Source organism: Microcaecilia unicolor, chromosome 13 (genome assembly GCF_901765095.1).
Source record: "Microcaecilia unicolor chromosome 13, aMicUni1.1, whole genome shotgun sequence".
In the NCBI taxonomy this organism is placed as follows: domain Eukaryota; kingdom Metazoa; phylum Chordata; class Amphibia; order Gymnophiona; family Siphonopidae; genus Microcaecilia; species Microcaecilia unicolor.
The window spans coordinates 27,629,118-27,653,398 of NC_044043.1; the positions used below are offsets into that span (position 1 = coordinate 27,629,118).

Genomic DNA, 24,281 nt, shown 5'->3' on the forward strand with positions numbered 1-24,281 from the left:
GAGGTAGTTAATTTGCCCAATCATTGTCAGCAGTGCTTAACCATTTATCTTCGCTGAAGTGCAAGCCGGCTATCTCTGGGGTGTTTCAGGGATGGAGTCTGGTTAGCTCCTGATATTCAGAGCACATAAATAGAGTTAATGAATGGCTGGTTAGTTCTGAATATCGAGTTAACCAGGCATGTGCTAAACAGCTTTCTTTTTTTTTTTTAATCGGATATTCAATGCCAGTGACCAGAATTGGCTCAAGCTTGAATATCCAGGTTCAACACCAGTGGCAAACATTAACAGTGCTGCCTTCCGCTGGCTGAATAGTTTATATTATACATTGTTCAGGTTTTGGAATAAAATTTTGATACATTGATTAGTCTTTCTGGCCTTATGATGTGAAGCCTATTGGCATCCATATTTGATGTGGGCTGGACATGTGTTGTGGGAAACAAACCTTCATCTGCTTATTACATTATGATAAAGCTCCTTCTGGCTGACACTCCAATGTTCTGTTTCCTTCCGCAGTCATAATTTTACTGATAAAATACCACTGAAATAAATAAGAGGCTCAACAAGACCTCTTATGAAAAATAGGTAGTACTTTAAAATAAAGAAATAATAGTTTAGATTTTCCCCATGAAGCTCACTAGGGGCTCTTGTCGGCTGGCAGAGCATTTCCTGAAGGGGCAATATTTAGAAAGTCTGAAAAGAATATCATAAATAATTATTAGCTAAGGAGATCTCAGAACACTAGTGCTCATTCTTTGAAATCTGCTTCCGAGTGACTTGGATTGGCCACAGCTGGAGACTGGATTTAGGGATTGATGGACCTTTGGTCTGACTCAGCATGGCATTTCTTATGATAATCACTGCAGAATGAGAAGCAGATGGGTTGTCTACTTATCTTTATGTCTGACATTCAGTGGGTTTATCTGTTTAGGTAGGACCACTTAGTCTGTACTTTTTACTTTATTTGGATTCCTAGACCAGAGAGCTCAAAGTGGTTTACAGAGTTTCAAGGGATAACAACTGAGACAGTCCCTTGGGGATTACAAGCGATTACATGTGCAGTTGCCATCAGCTAGACAGATGAAAAAATTCACAGTAGGATTGTACAATCTCCTACAAGAGGTGTATTATAGACAGATTTTTTGAATAGAGTTGTCTTAGGTTGTTTTCTAAATAGGGTATAGTTCTGCAAAAGGAGAGTAGTTGGTAGACTTGATGGTAGAATTATACTCCACATGCGAGATTACATAGCTTGGACATTCCCGTGTTAAGATTTTAGACAGGGTACATGCCAGTTTACTTAAATAGATGACATATCCATTTAAAGTTGGGACTGCAATCCCGCTAAATGGACACATTTATCTGGATAGTGGCTGGAATTACTGCTCTCAGTAATAATATCACCTCCTCCAGAATATGCCTGGCCCCTGATAACTCCAAGCAGATACATGTTGGTCAGACATTGACTTCTGTGTCTAAAATGTATCCATTGCCTGATTTTTAATTTTAGAAATCACCTACACAGTTGGAATCAAGTGTTGACTGCATAAACGTTTTTGAATATCAGCCTGAAGGAGTCTTAGTAATATATTGTAGAGAAGTGATTTCTAAAAATGTCATTCTGTAGAGTTAGGATAAACTTCAGTGGTAGAGATGGTGGAAGTGTTTCTTGTCACACCAGCATCTGAAGGAAGGGTGTGTCGGTATAAATATCTCTGGTGGAACATTTCTCTTCACACAAAGATCTGGAGATAGAACTGGCCCTCTAAAAAAACAAATATTTTGGTGAAGAATAATTTTCTGCAATGATATTCTTGGCAAAAAGTGAATTAATCTTAGCTTCAGTCTTTGTATTCAGAGATCCTTGCAGGTTGCCAATTATCAGTTCCCTCAATGAGGCGCCGCAGGTAATTGGATGTTGTTAGAAGAAGGTGACCCACACCTTGCATCACAGAGGAGAGCAGTCGTAGAATTTCTCTGTGGAAAGGACACCAATGTGAGAGACTGACATCATATTCTGCATATCCTGGCTCAGGAGTAAGGTACAGTACCATCATGGTTTGCACAAACAATTCATTTGAAGACATTGTAATGCTGATGCCAGTGACTGAAAGGGAGTTAAAAAAGTATGCTGTAAGGTTAGCTATGTAGGAGCTGTAGGAAATGGTACAGAATATTAATTCTGCTGTACCGTGGTAGAGTAAAGGGTCATGGACTTGATATACTGCCTTTCTGTGGATACAACCGAAGTGGTTTACATCTGCTATATGCAGGTACTTTCTCTGTCCCTAGTAGGCTTACAATCTGTTTTGTACCTGGGGCAATGGTGTCAGACCTGTGAGTTCTAGTACCAAGTAGAGCGCTGCCGAGCCCGGTACTCGGACCAGGTTCTGCTTGGCGGCCAGACAACCCCGGGTTTCACCTGTGCTGACCGCCGTTCCCCAGAGGTTGAGCCCCTAAGTGCGGGTGGCCTGCAGGGCTTATGAGATGGAGCAGAAAGCGGGGTGATGAACGTGATGACCAGACAGGCAGCAGGTAAGAGAGTGATCCCAGTACAGGCAGAGTCAGTAGGCAGGCAGCGGACACAAGTGTAATCCAGGTACAGGCAGAGTCAGTAACGAAGAACAAAGTAGAGGAAAAGCACACTACTGAGCAAGTAACACCTACCAAAGTAGAAGCCGAAGCAAGGAGTCTAGGGAGAGCTCAGCTGATAAAGTGCTGGCGTCTGACATCAGCAGGGAGAAGGGGCACAGCCACAGGACAAGAGCAGGGGAAGGAGGAACCGGAAGACCAATAGGAGAGAAGCAAGGGAAGCTAGGCAGAGGAAGAACAGACCCAGGTGGGTGGAAGCAAAGCAATCAAGGAGCCTGGAAGCCAGGTAGAGAGAGAGCAGAGCCAGGTGCATGGAAGCAAGAACAGACCCAGGTGGGTGGAAGCAAAGCAATCAAGGAGCCTGGAAGCCAGGTAGAGAGAGAGCAGAGCCAGGTGCATGGAAGCAAGAACAGACCCAGGTGCATGGAAGCAAAGCAATCAAGGAGTCTGCAGCCAGAGAAGAACCACACACACATGGCTCAGGGCTGTGCCAGTCAAGTGTGCGTGTCGACGGGACCCTGCGCAGCCCGAGGACGCCGCTTGTTTTGAGGTAGGGGACATGACAAATGGAGAGTTAAGTGACTTTCCCAGGGAGCTGTAGTGAGAATTGAACCCAGTTGTCCAGGTTCTCAGCCCACTGCACTAACTAGGTGTATGTGATGTAAGGATGCCCCCTTTGCTTTTAGAGAAAAGAACAACCCTTTATAGAAGCAATAGTAGGTAAAATATTTTAGAAATTAAGGGGGTCTTTTACTAAAGATTATCTTGAGTTATCTGCAGAAGGGCCTAGGAATAAAATGGGACCTGCTGTAGATAATTCAAGCTAACCTTTAGTAAAAGACCCCCCTATAAAAGGTAATTATACAGAGGGCACATATGATTTTCAAACAAGGTGCTTATTGTATGCCTTTATTACAAAGGCAAACAAAAACCTAAAACCAATCCCCAATGTAAATTATAAGAGACTAATACATTGTCACGACTGTGGTCGTGACCCCTCTTTGACTCACCTTATTTCCTGATGGTCAGTTTCTGAGCTGGCTCCTGTCTGTTCTTTCACCTTGCATTGTTGTTTCTTTCCTGTAGTGTTTCCACTTCTTATGTTTCAAGCCTCACTTTGGTGTTCAGTGTGTTTCCTGCCTCTATCCTGTAGTTGTGACGTCATTAGTGAGGGCCTTTATAAGGACGTGGTGGACTTTCGTTCAGGGCCTTTGCAATGCCAAAGGACTCCAGGTTAGGCCATGTGCAGTGAAGCACTTCTGCTTTGTTCATAGTCTGTGTGCCCGTGGGCACTTCTGTCTTGATTTCTTGTTTAAGGTGCCTTGTGCACTTCTGCTTCTGTTCTTCTCTGTTTGTTTGTGTACTAGGGTCAGCCTTCAGCCTTAGTTCTGTTGTTTGTCTGTGTGGGTCAGCTTGGTGTTCTGCCTAGTCTGCCTTGCTTGCTCTAGTCCCCTCTACCTTCAGCTTCAGCTTCAGCTCCAGTCCTGTCTGTTCCAGCATTGCCTGCCTACAGCTTCAGCTCCATTCTTGCTTGTTAGTCCAGTCCTGGTTTGGGGATTTTGCCTCCTGCTGCTCAACGACTGTAGACCAAGGGCTCACATTGTTCCAGAGTCCATGACTGTTTGTTTAGAGCCTGAGACCGTGACAGATTGTAAAGGCCATGAGCTCGGCAAAATCATCCTTCCAGCTGGGCTTCCAGGCCATGACTTTTTTCTCTGTTGGCAATCCGGATCCCAGCCCGGGTTGAGCTCCTAGTTCCAGTTCGGATTCTGGTCCCAACTCAGTTTCTGCTCTTGATCTTTTTATGATGCTCCATAATTACCGTGATAAACTTTTTTTCTGATCCAGCCTTGAAGAATGCTCCTGAAGCTGCAGCTGAGAGAGAGCGTGTCTGGGGGCTTTGGTTCTTTGTAAACCCAGTTTCTGCTATTGATTCTTCTATCACACTCTTCGATTACCGCTACAAACTTGTCTCGGATCCAGCCCTGCGGGATACTCCTGAAGCTGACACTGAAAGAAGGCGTCTTAGAAGTCCCAAGGCCAGGGCTTGCCTGCAGTCTCTTTGGAGTCCCGGTTCAGCTCCTGATTCCAGTCCTAGTTCCTTTCAAGATGCTGATTACAGTCTGAGTTCCAGTTACAGTCAAGCTCCTGATTCCAGTCCGGGTCCCAGTCCCGGTTCGGCTCCTGATACCAGTCCGGGTCCCAGCCCCGGTCCGGCTCCTGATACCAGTCTGGGTCTCAGCCCCGGTCCGGCTCCTGATGCCAGTCTGGGTCCCAGTCCCGATTCAGCTCCTGATGCCAGTCCGGGTCCCAGTTCAGCTCCTGATACCAGTCCAGGTTCCAGTTTAGATCCAGCTCCTGATTCTAGTTCGAGTTCCTGTCCAGCTCCTGATTCCAGGTTGGGTGTTGGCTCTAGCCCAGTTCCTGCTACTACGCTGATATGCCAGGAGGTCAAGCAGGTGGTGGATTTCCTCAGGAGGGGTTCCTTCTGAATATGACTCCTCTTGCTGCATCTAAGACTCTGATCTTGCCTAGCGGCTGTCCGAAGAAGCCTCCTTCAGCACCTATGTCTTGTACCACGCCCGTAGAACCGGACCCTAGATATAGGGTTCAGGACAACCTTGATGTCAGTGGGGCCCAGGGTCTCGAGGTCAGGCTACAGAACACCGCTGGAAGAGACATCACTTGAGTCCTGTTTTCAAGCTTCCCTCCTGTTTACAAGAGCCACTCCTGTCTTCAAGTTCCAGATTTGCTTGTTACTTCCAGTCCAGTAATCTATGTTCATGTTTTGAAACCCATCAGTAGGTTTCACCACAGTTACCCTTGGAAACCTGAATATCCCGTGGGGACCATGGGAGCCCTGAGGGGGAGGTACTGTCAGCTTCTGAGCTGGCTCCTGTCTGTTCTTTCACCTTGCATTGTTGTTTCTTTCCTGTAGTGTTTCCACTTCTTATGTTTCAAGCCTCACTTTGGTGTTCAGTGTGTTTCCTTTATAAGGAAGTGATGGACTTTCATTCAGGGCCTTTGCAATGCCAAAGGTCTCCAGGTTAGTCCATGTGCAGTGAAGCACTTCTGCCTTGTTCATAGTCTGTGTGCCCGTGGGCACTTACTACTACTACTACTACTTGACATTTCTAAAGCGCTACTAGGGTTACGCAGCACTGTACAATTTAACATAGAAGGACAGTCCCTGCTCAAAGGAGCTTACAATCTAAAGGACAAATGTACAGTCAGTCAAATAGGGGCAGTCTAGATTTCCTGAAAGGTATAAAGGTTAGGTGCCGAAAGCAACAATGAAGAGGTGGGCTTTGAGCAAGGATTTGAAGATGGGTAGGGAGGGGGCTTGGCGTAAGGGCTCAGGAAGTTGATTCCAAGCATAGGGTGAGGCGAGGCAGAATGAGCGGAGCCTGGAGTTGGCGGTGGTGGAGAAGGGTACTGAGAGGAGGGATTTGTCCTGTGAGTGGAGGTTACGGGCGGGAACGTAAGGGGAAATGAGTGTAGAGAGGTAATGAGGGGCTGCAGACTGAGTGCATTTGTAGGTAAGAAGGAGAAGCTTGAACTGTATGTGGTATCTGATTGGAAGCCAGTGAAGTGACCTGAGAAGAGGGGTGATATGAGTATATCGGTTCAGGCGGAATATAAGACGTGCAGCAGAGTTCTGAACAGATTGAAGGGGGGATAGATGGCTAAGTGGGAGGCCAGTAGTCAAGGTGAGAGGTAATGAGAGCGTGGACAAGAGTACGGGTGGTGTGCTCAGAGAGGAAAGGGCGAATTTTGCTGATGTTAAAGAGAAAGAAGCGACAGGACTTGGCTATCTGCTGGATACGCGCAGAGAAGGAGAGGGAGGAGTCGAAGATGATTCTGAGGTTGCGGGCAGATGAAACGGGGAGGATGAGGGTGCCATCAAGTGAGATAGAGAGTGGAGGAAGAGGAGAAGTGGGTTTTGATGGAAAGACGATAAGCTCGGTCTTGGACATGTTCAGTTTCAGGTGGCGGTTGGACATCCATGCAGCAATGTCGGATAAGCAGGCTGATTTCTTGATTTCTTGTTTAAGGTGCCTGTGTGCACTTCTGTTTCTGTTCTTCTCTGTTTGTTTGTGTGCTAGGGTCAGCCTTCAGCCTTAGTTCTTTTGTTTATCTGTGTGGGTCAGCTTTGTGTTCTGCCTAGTCTGTCTTGCTTGCTCTAGTCCCCTCTACCTTCAGCTTCAGCTCCAATCCTGTTGTTCCAGCCTTGTCTGTTCCAGCATTGCCTGTCTACAGGTTCAGCTCCAGTCTTGTCTGTTCCAGCATTGCCTGCCTACAGCTTCAGCTCCAGTCCTGCTGTTCCAGTCCTGTCTGTTCCAGCACTGCCTGCCTACAGCTTCAGCTCCAGTCCTAGTTGGGGGTTTTTGCCTCCTACTGCCGCTTGACGACAGTAGGCCAAGACCGTAGGCCAAGTAGCCTGAGACCGTGACATACACACGTGTTCATTGTTTATTCACAGGCTGGATATGCCATATTTCAACTACATGTCAATGCGGTTTACAATGCAATAAATATACCAATAGAAAAATGGAAGCAAGCAACTGAAAAGGCAGAGATAGGGAGGGGAAGTGGAGCAGAGCCACAGGAGTAGACCAGACTTACAGCCGCCTCGAACCTATTCAGCCTCCTGAAAAGGCTTACTAGAAATAATAAATCAACACATATAACCCCTACCAAATCAAATGTTTCAAAAAAACTCAAGCCACCCACAAAAACTGTTGTTATAACAGTTGTGCTCATAAATGTTTGAGAAGGCAGAGGCATTTTAAAATGTCAACACATCACATAAGCATTGCAGAAACCAATTCTTACTTGTATTTATTTGTTCATTTGTGTTATCTCTGTGATACTTTGTACCATACCTTGTAAGCCGCACTGAGCCTGCTATCGAGCAGGAAAGAACGGGGTATAAATGCTATAAATAATAAAATAATAATAATAAATTTTGTTATACTACTATCCAAAGATATCAAAAAGAATAAAATTAGCAGAGCAGAGTAATACTAAAAAAACAAAGACCTAAATAACAACAACCCTTTTACAGATAGGGTAGAGGACACCTGGAATGCCCTTCCAGAGGAGGTGGTAGAGTCAAAAATGGTGAGCAAATTAAAAAATGTGTGGGATAGACACAGGGAATGCCTAAATAGAAAGAAAATGGAAACACGACATGGCTGCTGTAGTGGCAAGAGTAGTAGGACCTAAGGCCAAAGCCAGACAAACTTCTGTGTCCCACAACTGGTAAAAGACTGAAGACTATATGCCAAATCACACAAGGAGCAGTGGCGTTGCTATGGGTGGGCCTGGGTGGGCGGCAGCACCCCACATCAACATCTCTCCTCTTCTACAGCGTCCTGGCATCTGATCGCCCGTCTCTGAGCCCCGTCCCTCCCTGGTGTGCCTTTCTGGTGCCTGCAGTGATTCAATTATTGCTGCCTGCGCTGGCTCTACAAGCTTTCATCAGCCGGGTCCTGCCCTTTCATTTCCTGTCTAGCATTATAACATCCTCATTTTGTTTTCCATTCCTTTCCTAATAATACCTAACATTTTGTTTGCTTTCTTAGCCACCGCCACACACAAAGCAGAGGGTTTCAACATATCATCAATGATAATATCTAGATCATTTTCCTAGTCGGTGACTCCTAATGTGGAACCTTGCATCATGTGAGATAATTCGGTTTCCTTTTCCCCACATGCATCACTTTGCACTTGCTCACATTAAACATCATCTGCCATTTGGATGCTCAGCCTCCCAGGTTCGTAAGGTCCTCTTGTCATTTTTCATAATCTTCTGGCGATGTCAGGTTTTCAAAGCAGCAACTAGGTTTGTGAGCCCTTGGGCTGCTGCCAAGGAGCGGCAGTGGCAGGCAAAGCCACCCCAACCAGCACTGGGCTAACACACACACAAAGCAGAGACTGCAGACAGGGATAAGCAAAGCAGGAACACTTGGACTGGAACACAGGACTGGAGCAAGGCTTCACCTGCACTTGACCACTATTCCCCAGGAGTTGAGCCCCTGGCTGCAGGTGGCCGGCAGGACTTACCGGAACCAAGAACACACACACAGGAAAGGACTCAAGAGCATACAGTGACTAGTGAACAAAGACTGAAAACTGGCACGCAGCCACTAGGAAAGAAACACAGACAGGCAGAAGAGCAAGGACTGAAAGCTGCCTAGCAGCCACAAAGAAAGGTAAAAGCAAAATGCTTGAAAGCTAAACTACACACAGACTAACCAAGAACTAGGCAAGGAATTCAGACAAGAAACTTAGACTAGGCAGAGGTGCAACAGACCACACAAACTCACCCAGAGACCTTTGGCAATGCAAAGGCCCTGAATGGAAGCACACCACTTCCTTATCAAGGCCCTGACTAATGATGTCACAACAACAGGACACAGGCAGGAAATATACTGAAGCACAGAGAGGCTTAACACACAAAGGTACAGTATAGTGGAGTAATTAGAGCCACGCTGGAAGCAGCCAGCACAGAGACAGAGACAGATCTAACTCAGGAAGAACAGACAGAAGCCAGCTCAAAAGCTGACCAACAGAAATAAGATGAGTCTGAGAGGGGGTGTGAGAGGGATCACGATCACAGTCGTGACAGGCGATTTAACAACTTTGTATCTCAGCAAATTTAATTACCTCATTAGTTTCTCCCATCTCATTTATAAATATGTTAAAAAGCAGCGATCCCAGCACAGACCCCTGGGGAACCCCACTATCTACCCTTCTCTTTTGAGAATGCTGACCACTTAACTTTACTCTCTATTTTCTATCTTTTAACCAGTTTTTAATCCACAGTAGTACACTACCTCCTATCCCATGACTCTCAAATTTCCTCTTGAGTCTTTCATGAGGTACCTTGTCAAATGCCTTTTGAAATCCAGATTCACAATATCGACTGCCTCACCTTTATTCACATGTTCGTTCACCCCTTCAAAGAAATGTAATAGATTGGTGAGGCAAGATTTCCCCTCACTAAATCCATGTTAGCTTTGTGTCATTAATCCATGCTTTTGAATATGCTCTGTAATTTTGTTCTTTATATAATCTCTACCATTCTGCCCGGCACCGACGTCAGACTTACCTGGATCATCTCTGGAACCTTTAAAAAAAATCAGCATTACATTGGCCACTCTCTAATCTTCTAGTACTATGCCTGATTTTAAAGATAAATTACATATTACAATCAATAGTTCTGCAAGTTCATTTACCAATTCTATTGGTACTCTGGGATGAATACCATCCGGTCCAGGAGATTTGCTTCTCTTCAGTTTGTCAAATTGTGCCATTACATCTTCCAGGTTTATAGAGATTTCATTCAGACTCGTCAGCTTTGAACATCTTTTCTGGCACTGGTATCTCTCCCAAATCTTCCTCGGTGAAGACAGAAGCAATGGCTTTGTCTTCCCTGAGTGCACCTTTTACCCCTCGGTCATCTAGCAGTCCAACTGATTCTTTTGTCGGTTTCTGGCTTTTAATATACCTTAAAATATTTTTATTATGTTTTTCCCTCCAACACAATCTTTTTTTCAAAGTCCCTCTTTGCATTCCTTATCAGCGCTTTATATTTCACTTGCCATTCCTTATGCTGTTTCTTATTATTTTCAGTCGGATCCTTCTTCCGTTTTCTGAAGGATTTTCTTTTAGCTCTAACAGCTTCCTTCACCTCATTTTTTAACCATGTCAGCTGTCATTTGGCCTTCCTTCCTCCTTTTTTAATACATGGAATATAACTGGCCTGGGCTTCTAGGACGGTATTTTTGAACAACATCCACGACTGATGTAAATTCATGACCTTCGCAGCTGCTCCTCTTAAGTTTTTTGTTTACCGTTCTTTTCATTTTATCATAGTCTCCTTTTTGAAAGATAAATATTAACATATTGGATTTCCTGTCTGTATTTACTCCAAAGCAGATATCAAATCTGATCATATTATGATCACTGTTATCAAGCAGCCCCATCACTATTACCTCCTGCATGAGATCATGTGTTCCACTAAGGACTTGGTCTAGAATTTTCCCTCCTCTTGTTGGCTCCTGTACCAGCTGCTTCATTAAGCAGTCCTTGATTTCGTCAATTTTATCTCCCTAGCATGCCCTGATGATACATTTACCCAGTCAACATTGGGGTAATTGAAATCACATCAATTTCCAAAGTATTCTACAGTTATTTATTTATTTACTTATTGCATTTGTATCCCACATTTTCCCACCTCTTTGCAGTGTCGAAAGGTGATAATGGACACACGCATGAAAAAAAGTGGAGAGAAATAGACCTCAGTTTGAATGGCACCTCCTACTTCCAAAGGACTCGCCTTATAATGAGAAAGAGTGCCTCTTTAATCATAAGTCTTTAAAAAAAAAATCCACATTAAATGACTTCATAAGCAGCTGTCCATACACCTAATCTGATATTATCACCTTTCGACACTCTAAATAACTGTAGAATACTTTGGAAATTGATGTGATTGATATTCTACATATTCCACAAGTCTTTGGTAATTGAAATCACCCATTATTATTGTGTCCCCCAGTTTGTTAGCCTCCCTAATTTCTGATAACATTTCTACATCTGTCTGTTCATCCTGGCCAGGCGGACGGTAGTACACTCCTATCACTATCTTTTTCCCCTTTACACATGAAATTTCTATCCATAGGGATCCCAAGAAGTGCTTTGTGTCCTGCAGAATTTTCAATCTATTTGATTCAAGGCTCTCCTTAATATGCAATGCTATCCCTCCACCAATTTGATCCACCCTATCATTACGTTATGATTTGTACCCTTGTATGACAGTGTCCCACTGGTTATCCTCCTTGCACCAGGTCTCAGAGATGCCTATTATATCTAATTTTTCATTTAGAGCAATATATTCTAACTCTCCCATCTTATTCTTTGGCTTCTGGAATACGCATATAGACATTTCGAGCTATGTTTGTTGTTCCTGTTTACATCTTTCTCAGTAGTTGACAGTCTTAATTTGCAATCTTTTGTCTGCTTTTGATTTCAAGACACCTGGTCTACTATGGTCTCTTTGGCAACCTTGCTATCAAGATACCCTATCTTTCCTGTTTTGGTGATATCTTTGAAAGATACCTTGTTCTGAACCATGTGCTTTTGAATGATTGTCTGCCTTCCCCCAGGTTCTAGTTTAAAAGCTGCTCTATCTCCTTTTTAAATGCTGATGCTAGCAGCCTGGTTCCACCCATCATTCCAGAACAGGCTCTCCCTTTCCCAGAATCTATAACCCTCCTCCCTGCACCATCACCTCATCCATACATTGAGACTCCAGAACTCTGCCTGTCTCTTGGGCCCTACACTTGGAACAGGGAGCACTTCAGAAAATGCTACGCTAGAGGTTCTGGTTTTATGGTTTCTTACCTACAGGACCTCCCTCCCACAGTTTCCTATGTCATTGGTACCCACATGCACCAAGTCAGCCGGCTCCTCCCCAGCACTATCTAAAATCCTATCTAGGTGATGCGTGAGGTCCGCCACCTTCGCACCTGTGTGTACAGATTGACGTAAAAGAACAACAATAACTGAGGCAGATGCATCTGACAAATTGGACTCTGGTCCTCGAAAGGGGTCCTTTCACTAAGCTCTGGGAAAAGGGGCCCTGCGGTAGTGGCAGGGGCTGTTTTTCCCACGTGCCAGGGCCCTTTTTACCGCAGTGGGTAAAAAGCCAAAAAAATGGCAGTGTGTGGCGGGGAGCACTTACTGCCATCCATTGAGGTGGCGGAAAAAGCTCTCATGGTAACCTGGTAGTAACCAGGCAGGACATGGCGATGCCCAATTACCGCCGGGTTACTGCCACAATAGAAAAAACTTAAAAATTTCCAGAGCAATTGAGCCGGGACAACCGCTGATGGCTGCGTTGGGCAGGTGGTAGTTCAAATTTAGCATGCGGTAAGCCTGCGTTGGGCTTACCGCCTCTTGGTAAAAGGCCCCCTTAGTCTATAAGGTGCAGCCTGTCTTTGTCATTGTCATTACACCAGACTAACACAACTACCCCTTTTAAAGGTTATACAAAAGAGAAAAGAAACTCACCGCAGGAACTTCTTGGGCCCCAGACACCTGAAATCGCAGCTCATAGAGTATAAACCATAGAAGGTGGCCTTGACATTAAGACTTCCAAAAAGGTCCCGAGGGTTCAATTTGTAGATATCAAATGTGATACGTGCAATGTCCTTGCTGTTTCGGGGTTTCTCCCTATTCAGATTATAGGACAGCACTCGACTCTGAAACAGATATAAGAAGCTAATTTAAGGAATGGGACTGCAGAACGTTCTGGTGCAGATACAGCAAAGTTATTCAGACACACATAAGGTAATATTCCCAGCAGTGGCGTAGCCACAGGTGGGCCTGGGTGGGCCAGGGCCCATCCACTTAGGGCTCAGGCCACCCAACAGCAGCACATGTTTAGCGGTAGCTGGTGGAGATCCCAAGCTCTACCAGCGGAAGACTTCCCCCTGATGGTAATGAAAACGCTACTCTCCACAATACTGTCACCTGCGCATGTTCAGTTTTCAGCGCATGCCTGCTGCAGACTGCCAAGGTGGAAAGAAGCATTTTCCTGCCAGCTGAGATGTCTTTTTGTGGTGGTGGGGGAGAACATTTGGTGCCCACCCACTTCTTGCCTAGGCCCACCCAAAATCTGTTGTCTGGCTACGCCCCTGATTCCCAGGTTATTTATTTATCGATTAGGATTTATTAACTGCCTTTATGAAGAGATTCAGTTACAGGCAAACACCTTCCACCCAAACTTGAATCACTAACTAAACCTTCTTAAGCAACTTAGACCTTCACTGAGCTCCATTTTTGCCTTGTCTCCAGAATCATTAATGCTGTGTTGTCATCAATCATGTCAAAGAAATCTTCATTGTCCACCAGAGTACCATCTTCTTCCAGAACCAGCGAAACAATTCCCGTGATAAGCAAAGCATCCATAGCCTAAACAGAGAAGCACAGAGATCACTATATTTCAAATACCATATACTAGTAGCCAGAATTAGTATTCTGAATTGATTTGGTACTATTTACCATGCCACTAAAGTGAGATGATGTTACCAACGAGAGAAGCAGTGAAGAGGCAGGAAGAATTTATCTACTGAAGAGTTAGAATATGGTTTGAGATCCTGCAGTCTCATAGTAGATTTCACTCTGACATATACATTCTAATTCTATATATGGCGCTCAAAATTGTGTACACAATTTAATTGATCAATGAGCCAATTACCACTGATAATTGGACACTAATAATCATTGGTGCTAATTGGCTTTAATTAAAATTTGCATGTATATTTTTAGGTGCCAGAATCTGCATGTAAATTTTACATACGGATCTGAAAAGGGGGCATGGCCATGGGAGGGGCATGGCGGATCAGGGTATTCCTGGAATTTGCATGCACTTTTATATTACAATGCCTAATTTAGGTGTGAGAATTTATACCTTGCTGTAATCCTCGGGCACCAAATTGGGCACAAAATGCTATTCTATAAACGACGTCCAATTCTGAGCACTGTTTAGCCTGGTCCCACCCTGGTTAAGGTAGAGCCCATCATTCCAGAAAAGGCTCCCCCTTCCCCAGAATGTTGCGCGGTTCTTTACAGATCTAAAACCCCCCTACCTGCATCTTTAGTGCTGATTTTTATCGGTGCCCAAATGAGGGCAACATTTATAGACTTCAGTCCATAATGCTTTGCTTGTCAATTTTTCTCTACAAAGCGTATGGTGTATCATTAAAGTTCTCAACACTGTGCAGCCCATGGATTGTTCACTCTTGTTCATATGCCCTAGCATTTTAATTTTAAAAAAGCATGTATGAAACAAAATGGTGAATGTCTTGTCTTTCAACTTGAATGTGCAAAATGAGTATCTGGAACTGTCGCGTCCCTTACCTGCGCCGCTCTGCCCGCTGGGATGCCTCGCTCCGCGAGCAGGAGAGAGCGGGGTATCGCTGGCGATGGGCGGCGTGGGCGGAGAGTTGTGCCCGCCTCCTGGACTATGCCGGTTCGCCGCTTTAGCGCGGTGGCGGCTGGAGAGCGCCGGCGCGGCCAATATGGCCGGCGCTCACTAGCTAGTAAGTCTCTTCCGGGTGCGGGGCCTGGGAGCGTTGTGAATGCCCTTTCTGGACCCGGATTGGCTGGTCGCGGCTGGACTCCGCCCTCTCTCGGCGACCAGCCTATCCAGAGCCCTGGGGTTGGTAGTTGGCTCCACCTTCCGGACAGCTGATCTGGATCTCTCTGATGGAGGGGGCTATTTAGTGCAGACGCTGGCAGAACTCGTTGCTTCGGCTTCTGCTTGCGGATCCCAAAGTTCTGTGTTTTGGATTGCTTTCCGACTGCTTGAACCTTTGTTTGGACCTGGACCTGCTTTTGCCTGCCACCTGCCTTGTACCTCTGTTTGGACCTGGACTTTGTGTTTGCCTGCCGCCTGCCTTGAACCTTTGTTTGGACCTGGACTTTGCTTTTGCCTGCCACCTGCCTTGTACCTTTGTTTGGACCTGGACTTTGTGTTTGCCTGCCGCCTGCCTTGTACCTCTGTTTGAACCTGGACTTTGTGTTTGCCTGCCGCCTGCCTTGAACCTTTGTTTGGACCTGGACTTTGCTTTTGCCTGCCACCTGCCTTGTACCTCTGTTTGAACCTGGACTTTGTGTTTGCCTGCCGCCTGCCTTGTACCTCTGTTTGAACCTGGACTTTGTGTTTGCCTGCCGCCTGCCTTGAACCTTTGTTTGGACCTGGACTTTGCTTTTGCCTGCCACCTGCCTCGTACCTTTGTTTGGACCTAGACTTTGCCTTGGCCTGCCGCCTGCCTTGAACCTCTGTTTGGATCTGGACTTTGCTTCTTCCAGCTGCGTTCCTTTGGTTGGCCATCTGTCTGCTAGCCATTCGGTGTTCCGCTCTGCGCTTCTTTGGAAGTTCCTGCCCTGTCTCTTCAGGTAAGATCAGAACTGTCTGGCTGCCAGGCATTGTTTGGCACAGGGGCTCACGTATCGTGGTACAGGCCTGACAGAAAGCCGAAGCCATGAGCTCGCCAGATAAGCCTGATCTGACCGACTTGGCTCAAGCTCTTCAGCAGCAACAGGCCCAGCTCAACAGATTGTCTGGAGTATTGCAAGATGTATGTTCTCAGATGTCAGCGCAGCGAGCATCGGTTCCCGGAGCAAGTAGGACATCCCCACCTCAGCCTGCCTTTCGTCTGCCTGAACCTCCTCGATTTGATGGCACACCCTCCGCATGCCGCGGATTCTTGAACCAATGTCAAATGCTCTTTGACATGCAACCTGCTTCTTTTCCTACGGACAAGCAAAAGATTACCTACATCATTTCCTTACTCTCCGGTTCGGCCCTGGCATGGGCTTCTCCTCTGTGGGAGCAACAGGACCCGCTCCTTTCGGAACTTGGAGAATTCCTGCGTCGGTTCCGTATGGTCTTTGATGTTCCAGGGCGCCCCTCCTCTGCTGCAGGAGAGCTCCTACGGATTCAGCAAGGGAGCAGTACGGTTGGAGCCTATGCTATTCGATTCCGTACCCTGGCGGCTGAACTTAAATGGAATCAAGAGGCTCTTACGGCCATTTTCTGGCAGGGTTTGAGTGGGCGCATAAAGGACGAGTTAGCCGGCCGTGAAATCCCTAGCACCCTGGACGCTCTGATCTCCCTAAGTACTCGGATTGATGTCCGCTTCCAGGAACGGGCACGAGAACAAGTTGCCTCTCGCCCGTCTCGCAGGTTTTCCCCTCAAAGACAACGAACTGTCTCTCCTCAGGAAACTGCGGTTCCGACTGCGGAGGGATCGGAAGTGCCTATGGTGATTGGCAGGCACCGACTGACAGCTGTGGAACGAAATCACCGAAGGGAGAATAAACTATGTATGTACTGTGGGAAACCTGGGCATTTTGTGAAAGGATGTCCCAATAAGCCGGGAAATGCTTAGACCCTAGCCTGGTGAAGGGGGTGGTTTTGGGTCGCTCAGGAACCCTTCCGGATAACTTAATGACTGTACCTATTATCTTACTCTGGCAAGAATACAGGATAAATACCCTAGCCTTGCTGGATTCAGGAGCAGGAGGCAACTTTATTGATGCTAGTCTACTTCAGGGCCTAGGAAGGCTGGTGCTTCCCTGTAAACCAGCTCTTCAAGTAACATCCATTCATGGCTCTACCTTGCCACAACCTATTACTCATCTCACTCTTCCGCTTCGGATGCAGGTGGGTCTTCTTCATCATGAGGAGATACAGTTTCTTATTTTACCTCAAGCCATTCATCCTGTAATTCTAGGTATACCCTGGCTGCGGTTGCACGCGCCTTGCATAGACTGGCCCTCGGGAGAGATCAGCCAATGGAGTGCTCGCTGTTTTGAGACCTGTCTGACACCAGTACACCCTCCCCCTACTAATGTGCCAGCGCTACCTGGACTTCTTCACCCTGGTGAGGCTCATCTTCCGAGGGAATACGAGGAGTTTTCTGATGTCTTTGATGCACGGGAGGCAGATTCCCTCCCACCCCATCGCCCGTTCGATTGTCCCATTGATTTGTTGCCCGGCACGATGCCGCCTAGAGGGAGATTATATGCTTTGTCCCGGGATGAATCTGCTGCCATGCGGGACTACATTCAGGACAATCTCCGTAAAGGGTTCATCCGACCATCTTCGTCTCCTGCCGGGGCAGGGTTCTTTTTTGTCTCCAAAAAGGATGGGTCCTTGCGGCCCTGCATTGACTATCGAGGGCTTAACAAGATCACAGTCAAGAACCGTTATCCCCTTCCGCTTATCCCGGAGCTTTTTGATCGACTCCAGGGGGCTGTTATTTTTACTAAGTTGGATCTCCGAGGGGCCTACAACTTGATTCGTATCCGCCAGGGGGACGAGTGGAAAACTGCGTTTAATACTCACGAAGGCCATTTTGAGTATCGTGTCATGCCCTTTGGACTTTGTAATGCTCCGGCTGTGTTTCAAGACTTCATCAACTTCATTTTCCGGGACCTCCTCTATTTCTCAGTCATTGTTTACTTGGACGATATTCTGATCTTCTCTGCTTCTCCCCAGGATCATCCCCGACATGTCCGCACAGTGCTTCAACGACTCCGGGATCATCGATTGTTTGCCAAATTGGAAAAATGTGCGTTTCATCAATCCACTATTCCTTTTTTGGGACATATTATCTCTGCTGTTGGATTACAAATGGATCCTGCTAAACTGCAGGCTATCCGGGACTGGCCTCTTCCCCAAGGTCTCCGGGCCTTGCAGCGCTTTCTTGGCTTTGCTAACTACTACAGACAATTCATCTCCCATTATTCGCTCCTCACGGCTCCTTTGACAGCCCTTACTCGGAAGGGGGCGGATGTGCGGCATTGGTCCCCTGCTGCCCTGGAGGCCTTTTCTGCCTTGAAGACGGCGTTCCTGTCTGCATCTGTGCTCCGTAGTCCTGATGTCACGAAGCCTTTCATCGTGGAGGTCGATGCCTCTGCTTTGGGAGTGGGGGCGGTGCTGTCCCAGACTACCTCTTCTGGTAAGAAACATCCTTGTTTTTTCTTTTCTAAGAAGTTTTCATCTGCAGAACGTAATTATACCATCGGGGACAGAGAGCTGCTGGCTCTGAAGCTCGCCTTTCAGGAATGGCGATACCTACTGGAGGGTGCGGCTCATCCTATTACAGTTATTACTGATCACAAAAATCTGCTTTATTTACAAAATGCCAAACGCTTGAATCCCCGGCAGGCCCGTTGGTCACTATTTTTTGCACGTTTTACCTTTCACTTGGTGTTTCGTCCTGCGGACAAGAATGTACAGGCGGATGCCCTCTCCCGAGCGTTTGATGTGCCTGAGGAACCTGAAGAGCTCTACCCTATGCTCAATCCTGCTTGCCTTTCCCCTACGGTGGGGGCCTCCGCCTGTCTCAAGACGTCTGTTCCAGCTCGGTCTCGTCGCAAGGTGCTTCAGTGGGGTCATTCTGCTGCATTTTCGGGACATTTTGGGTTTCGTAAGACCTACCATCTTATTTCCCGTTATTTTTGGTGGCCTCACATGGCCCAGGAGATTCGACAGTTTGTCTCTACCTGTCCTACCTGTGCCCGTACCAAGTCCTTGCCCGGCAAGCCGTGGGGGCTTCTTCAACCTTTGCCGGTACCCCACTTCCCGTGGCACGAGGTCTCGATGGACTTTATAACTGACCTGCCTTGTTCCAAGGGCAACACGATCATCTGGGTGGTGGTGGATCGTTTTTCTCGCATGGCCCACTTCGTTCCCATGCGGTCCCTGCCATCCGCGAAAACTCTGGCGTCCCATTTTATCCAGCACATTTTTCGGTTGCATGGACTACCGCATCGTATCATCAGTGATAGGGGATCTCAATTCACCTCTAAATTTTGGAGATTTTTATGCTCCGCCTTTGGGGTTACCACGCATTTCTCTTCTGCTTACCATCCTCAGACCAACGGCATGGCGGAGCGTACTAACCAGACCCTCAAAGCTTTTCTTCGGGCCTTCACTAATGCTCGTCAAGATAATTGGACTGATCTCCTGGCCTGGGCTGAATTTGCCTACAACAATAGTTTCCATTCTGCTTCCCGAACATCACCCTTTTTTACTGTTTTTGGACGTCATCCTCGTCTTCCGCCTCCGATTCCTGTGACTGAGGCTCCTCCATTGATCCGGTCTACTATCACCACCATCCATGCTACTTGGAGGACAGTTCGTCAGCAGTTGGGGAGGGCGGCTGCACGATACAAGCGAATTGCTGATCGGCGTCGCTGTGCCGCTCCCGTATTCCAGCCAGGACAACAGGTATGGCTCAGCACCAAGTACCTCAAACTTCGTCTTCCCTCCCTCAAGTTCGCTCCTCGCTTCATCGGGCCATTTTCTGTGAGATCTAGAGCGGGGACGGTGGTCTATCGTCTTCACTTACCTGGTAATCTTCGCATTCATAATGCTTTCCATGTGTCTCTGCTTAAACCTTTTCGGACTTCCCACTGGCATCCTGCTCCCAAGAAAGTTCTGGTTCCAGACTCTGACCCTGATCCGGAGTTTGAGGTCAAAGAGATTCTTGACTCTAAACTTCAACGGGGTCGATTGTTTTACTTGATCTCGTGGAAGAACTTTGGTCCTGAAGATAACTCCTGGGAGCCAGTTGATAATATCCTTGCTCCTGATTTGTTGCACGAGTTCCACTCTCGCTACCCTACTAAACCAGGACCTAGACGGAGAAGGGGGGCTTACGGGGGGGGGTACTGTCGCGTCCCTTACCTGCGCCGCTCTGCCCGCTGGGATGCCTCGCTCCGCGAGCAGGAGAGAGCGGGGTATCGCTGGCGATGGGCGGCGTGGGCGGAGAGTTGTGCCCGCCTCCTGGACTATGCCGGTTCGCCGCTTTAGCGCGGTGGCGGCTGGAGAGCGCCGGCGCGGCCAATATGGCCGGCGCTCACTAGCTAGTAAGTCTCTTCCGGGTGCGGGGCCTGGGAGCGTTGTGAACGCCCTTTCTGGACCCGGATTGGCTGGTCGCGGCTGGACTCCGCCCTCTCTCGGCGACCAGCCTATCCAGAGCCCTGGGGTTGGTAGTTGGCTCCACCTTCCGGACAGCTGATCTGGATCTCTCTGATGGAGGGGGCTATTTAGTGCAGACGCTGGCAGAACTCGTTGCTTCGGCTTCTGCTTGCGGATCCCAAAGTTCTGTGTTTTGGATTGCTTTCCGACTGCTTGAACCTTTGTTTGGACCTGGACCTGCTTTTGCCTGCCACCTGCCTTGTACCTCTGTTTGGACCTGGACTTTGTGTTTGCCTGCCGCCTGCCTTGAACCTTTGTTTGGACCTGGACTTTGCTTTTGCCTGCCACCTGCCTTGTACCTCTGTTTGGACCTGGACTTTGTGTTTGCCTGCCGCCTGCCTTGTACCTCTGTTTGGACCTGGACTTTGTGTTTGCCTGCCGCCTGCCTTGAACCTTTGTTTGGACCTGGACTTTGCTTTTGCCTGCCACCTGCCTTGTACCTCTGTTTGAACCTGGACTTTGTGTTTGCCTGCCGCCTGCCTTGTACCTCTGTTTGAACCTGGACTTTGTGTTTGCCTGCCGCCTGCCTTGAACCTTTGTTTGGACCTGGACTTTGCTTTTGCCTGCCACCTGCCTCGTACCTTTGTTTGGACCTAGACTTTGCCTTGGCCTGCCGCCTGCCTTGAACCTCTGTTTGGATCTGGACTTTGCTTCTTCCAGCTGCGTTCCTTTGGTTGAACCTGGACCTGGTCTTTGGCCATCTGTCTGCTAGCCATTCGGTGTTCCGCTCTGCGCTTCTTTGGAAGTTCCTGCCCTGTCTCTTCAGGTAAGATCAGAACTGTCTGGCTGCCAGGCATTGTTTGGCACAGGGGCTCACGTATCGTGGTACAGGCCTGACAGGAACTTCTTAGAAAAGAGATATGGAGTCAGCAGTCCAGCAGCGAGAGGGTTGCTATCTAGTCTTTTCCATTGAGTGTCATATATAGTAACATAGTAAATGACGGCAGATAAAGACCTGTACGGTCCATCCAGTCTGCCCAACAAGATAAACTAATTTTACATGGTATGTGATACTTTATATGTATACCCGAGTTTGATTTGTCCTTGCTTTTCGTAGGGCACAGACCTATGCAGTACTGTTCTTGTACTAAGTTCTACTACTACTTATCATTTCTAAAGCGCTACTAGACGTACGCAGCGCTGTACACTTCAACATGAAGAGACAGTCCCTGCTCGACAGAGCTTACAATCTAATTAGGACAGACAAACAGGACAAACAAGAGATAAGGGAATATTAAAGTGAGGATGATAAAATAAGGGTTCTGAACAAGTGAATAAGGGTTAGGAGTTAAAACCAGCATCAAAAAGGTGGGCTTTTAGCTTAGATTTGAAGACGGCCAGAGATGGAGCTTGACGTACCGGCTCAGGAAGTCTATTCCAGGCATATGGTGTAGCAAGATAAAAGGAATGGAGTCTGGAGTTAGCAGTGGAGGAGAAGGGTGCAGATAAGAGAGATTTACCCAATGAACGAAGTTCCCGGGGAGGAATGTAGGGAGAGATGAGAGTGTAGAGGTAATGAGGTGACTTGAGGAGAGGGCTAATACCACCTTCCCGTCTCCGGAAAAGGTTCGTTTGCGGATTAATACCTTTCAAATATTTGAACGTTTGTATCATATCACCCCTGTTTCTCCTTTCCTCCAAGGTATACATGTTCAGGTCAGCAAGTCTCTCCTCGTACGGTTTGCAATGCAAATCCCATACCATTTTTGTAGCTTTTCTTTGCACCACTTCCAGTCTTTTTACATCTTTAGCAAGATATGGCCTCCAAAACTGAACACAATACTCCAAGTGGGGCCTCACCAATGACTTGTAGAGGGGTATCAACACCTCTCTATGCAGCCTAGCATCGTTCTGGCCACGGCCGTCACCTTGTCGCATTGTTTCTTCACCTTCAGATCCTCCGACACCAACACCCCAAGGTCTCTCTCCTGGGTCAAGCTTATCTGGAATCTCTTTTGGGTTTCCGCACCCCAAGTGCATCACTCTACACTTTTTGGCATTAAATTTTAACTGAAAATACCAAACGCAATTCTGGGTATCCAGCAAAAATCGGTTTCAAATTTCAAAATTAGCAAATTATAACAGAAACCCTAATTGAAACTTTAAAGTATTAAAAATGTTCTCATTTGCTCATATTGTATACATAATTACTTTTTGTAAAAAGCTCAATAAAATTGTATAAATATTTATTTGTTGTGCTCAGTTTTTTTTGGTGTATTGCTGTGGACTAAAAGTCCAAGCTTTGCAGGGACACCACATTTACATCATAGCACATCCTACCTCCATCCTGATCATAATGTTTAATTAATGGACAATATCCAAAAAAAGATGTTAAAAAACTGATGTTCAAAAAAAAATATTGAATAACAGCTACTTAGCTTAGGTAGAGATTGTGCAGAACCAAAGATCTTCTTCCTGCAAAGTTCTTGTCCACTGCAATACTTTTTTCAAAAAAATCACTCCATGCAAGACATAAGAACAAAAAAAAAATCACTGTTCATCGATTTTAGTTCCCTACATGGACCATGTTTCGCCAGACTAGTGGCGTCTTCAGGGGAACTGATTTTTCAGCAAAACCAGGGAGGAACAACACCCTGTCCGGTTCACAACCCTACAGTCACTTAACCCTCCATTGCCCGCCGCATTGAGCCTGCCATGAGTGGGAAAGCATGGGGTACAAATGTAACAAAAAAAAAAACCCAATTACCTCACTAGTTACTCCCATCTCTAGGTCATTTATAAATATGTTAAAAAGCAGCGGTCCCAGCACAGACCCCCGGGGAACCCCACTAACTACCCTTATCCATTGAGAATACTGACCATTTAACCCTACTCTCTGTTTTCTATCTTTTAACCAGTTTTTAATCCACAATAGAACACTACCTCCTATCCCATGACTCTCCCAATTTCCTCTGGAGTCTTTTTATAAGGTACTTTGTCAAATGCCTTCTGAAAATCCAGATACACAATATCAACCGTCTCACCTTTATCCACATGTTTGTTCACTCCTTCAAAGAAGTTTCTCTGACTCATCAGCTTCGAATACCATTTCTGGCACCGGTACCCCACACAAATCTTCCTCGGTGAAGACCGAAGCTAAGAATTCATTTAATCTCTCCGCTATGGCTTTGTCTTCCCTGATCGCCCCTTTTACTCCTCGGTCATCTAGTGGTCCAACCGATTCTTTTGCCGGCTTCCTGCTTTTAATATACCTAAAAAAAATTTTTACTATGTGTTATGGCCTGCAACACAATCTTTCTTTCGAACTCCCTCTTATCCTTCCTTATCAGCGTTTTGCATTTGACTTGACATTCCTTTTGCTGTTTCTTATTTTCAGTCGGTTCCTTCTTCCATTTTCTGAAGGATTTTCTTTTATCTCTGATAGCTTCCTTCACCTCACTTTTTAACCAAGATGGCTGTCGTTTGGTCTTCTCCTTTTTTTCGAAGTTCCTCTTAGCCTTCCTTATCAGCGCTTTGCATTTCACTTGAAATCGTTTGTTTACTCTGTCCAAAGATATTAGGACTAGGGGGCTTGTGATGAAGCTACAAAGTAGTAAATGCAACACAAATCGGAGAAACATTTTCTTCACTCAACGTGTAATTCAACTCTGAAATTCGTTGCCAGAAAATGTGGTAAAGGCGGTTAGCTTAGCAGAGTTTAAAAAAGGTTTGGATGGCTTCCTAAAGAAAAAGTCCATAGATCATTATTAAATTGGACTTGGGGAAAATCCACTATTTCTGGGATAAGCAGCATAAAATGTTCTGTACTTTTTTGGGGATCTTGCCAGGTATTTGTGACCTGGATTGGCCACTGTTGGAAACAGGATGCTGGGCTTGATGGACCTTTGGTCTGACCCAGTATGGCAATACTTATGTACTTATGAAGTAATTTTATAACAGGTGCCATGGTGAAAAGTCCAGAAAGGTGCCTATTATAGACAGAATGCATTCAGTTTGTTTCAGCACCTTAGAAGTTTTAGTGTGCGCAAAATCAATTTTATGCTTGTTAACTTACAAATTAACCCCCATAATTGATACAAGCATAAGGTTCTGAATATGTGTAAGGTAACATTTGTCATACCTGGTAGTTTCCTTTTCTTTAGTCCTGCTGCACCATCGTGAC

The 24,281-nt window shown here is 46.4% G+C and overlaps 1 protein-coding gene across 1 annotated transcript in view; it reads right to left on the reverse strand.

The window, feature by feature from the left end:
- Window positions 1-209: 209 nt before the first annotated feature.
- The window catches only part of CIDEB (cell death inducing DFFA like effector b), a 53,764-nt gene continuing 29,692 nt past the window's right edge, over window positions 210-24,281 (reverse strand). Inside the window, exons 3-5 of the mRNA XM_030185898.1 lie at window positions 13,423-13,572; window positions 12,670-12,860; window positions 210-1,974 (exon numbers count right to left, since the gene is read on the reverse strand). Of these exons, the coding sequence (XP_030041758.1) occupies window positions 1,839-1,974; window positions 12,670-12,860; window positions 13,423-13,572 (477 nt within the window). The 3' untranslated portion in view covers window positions 210-1,838. The remainder of the gene's footprint in view (window positions 1,975-12,669; window positions 12,861-13,422; window positions 13,573-24,281) is intronic.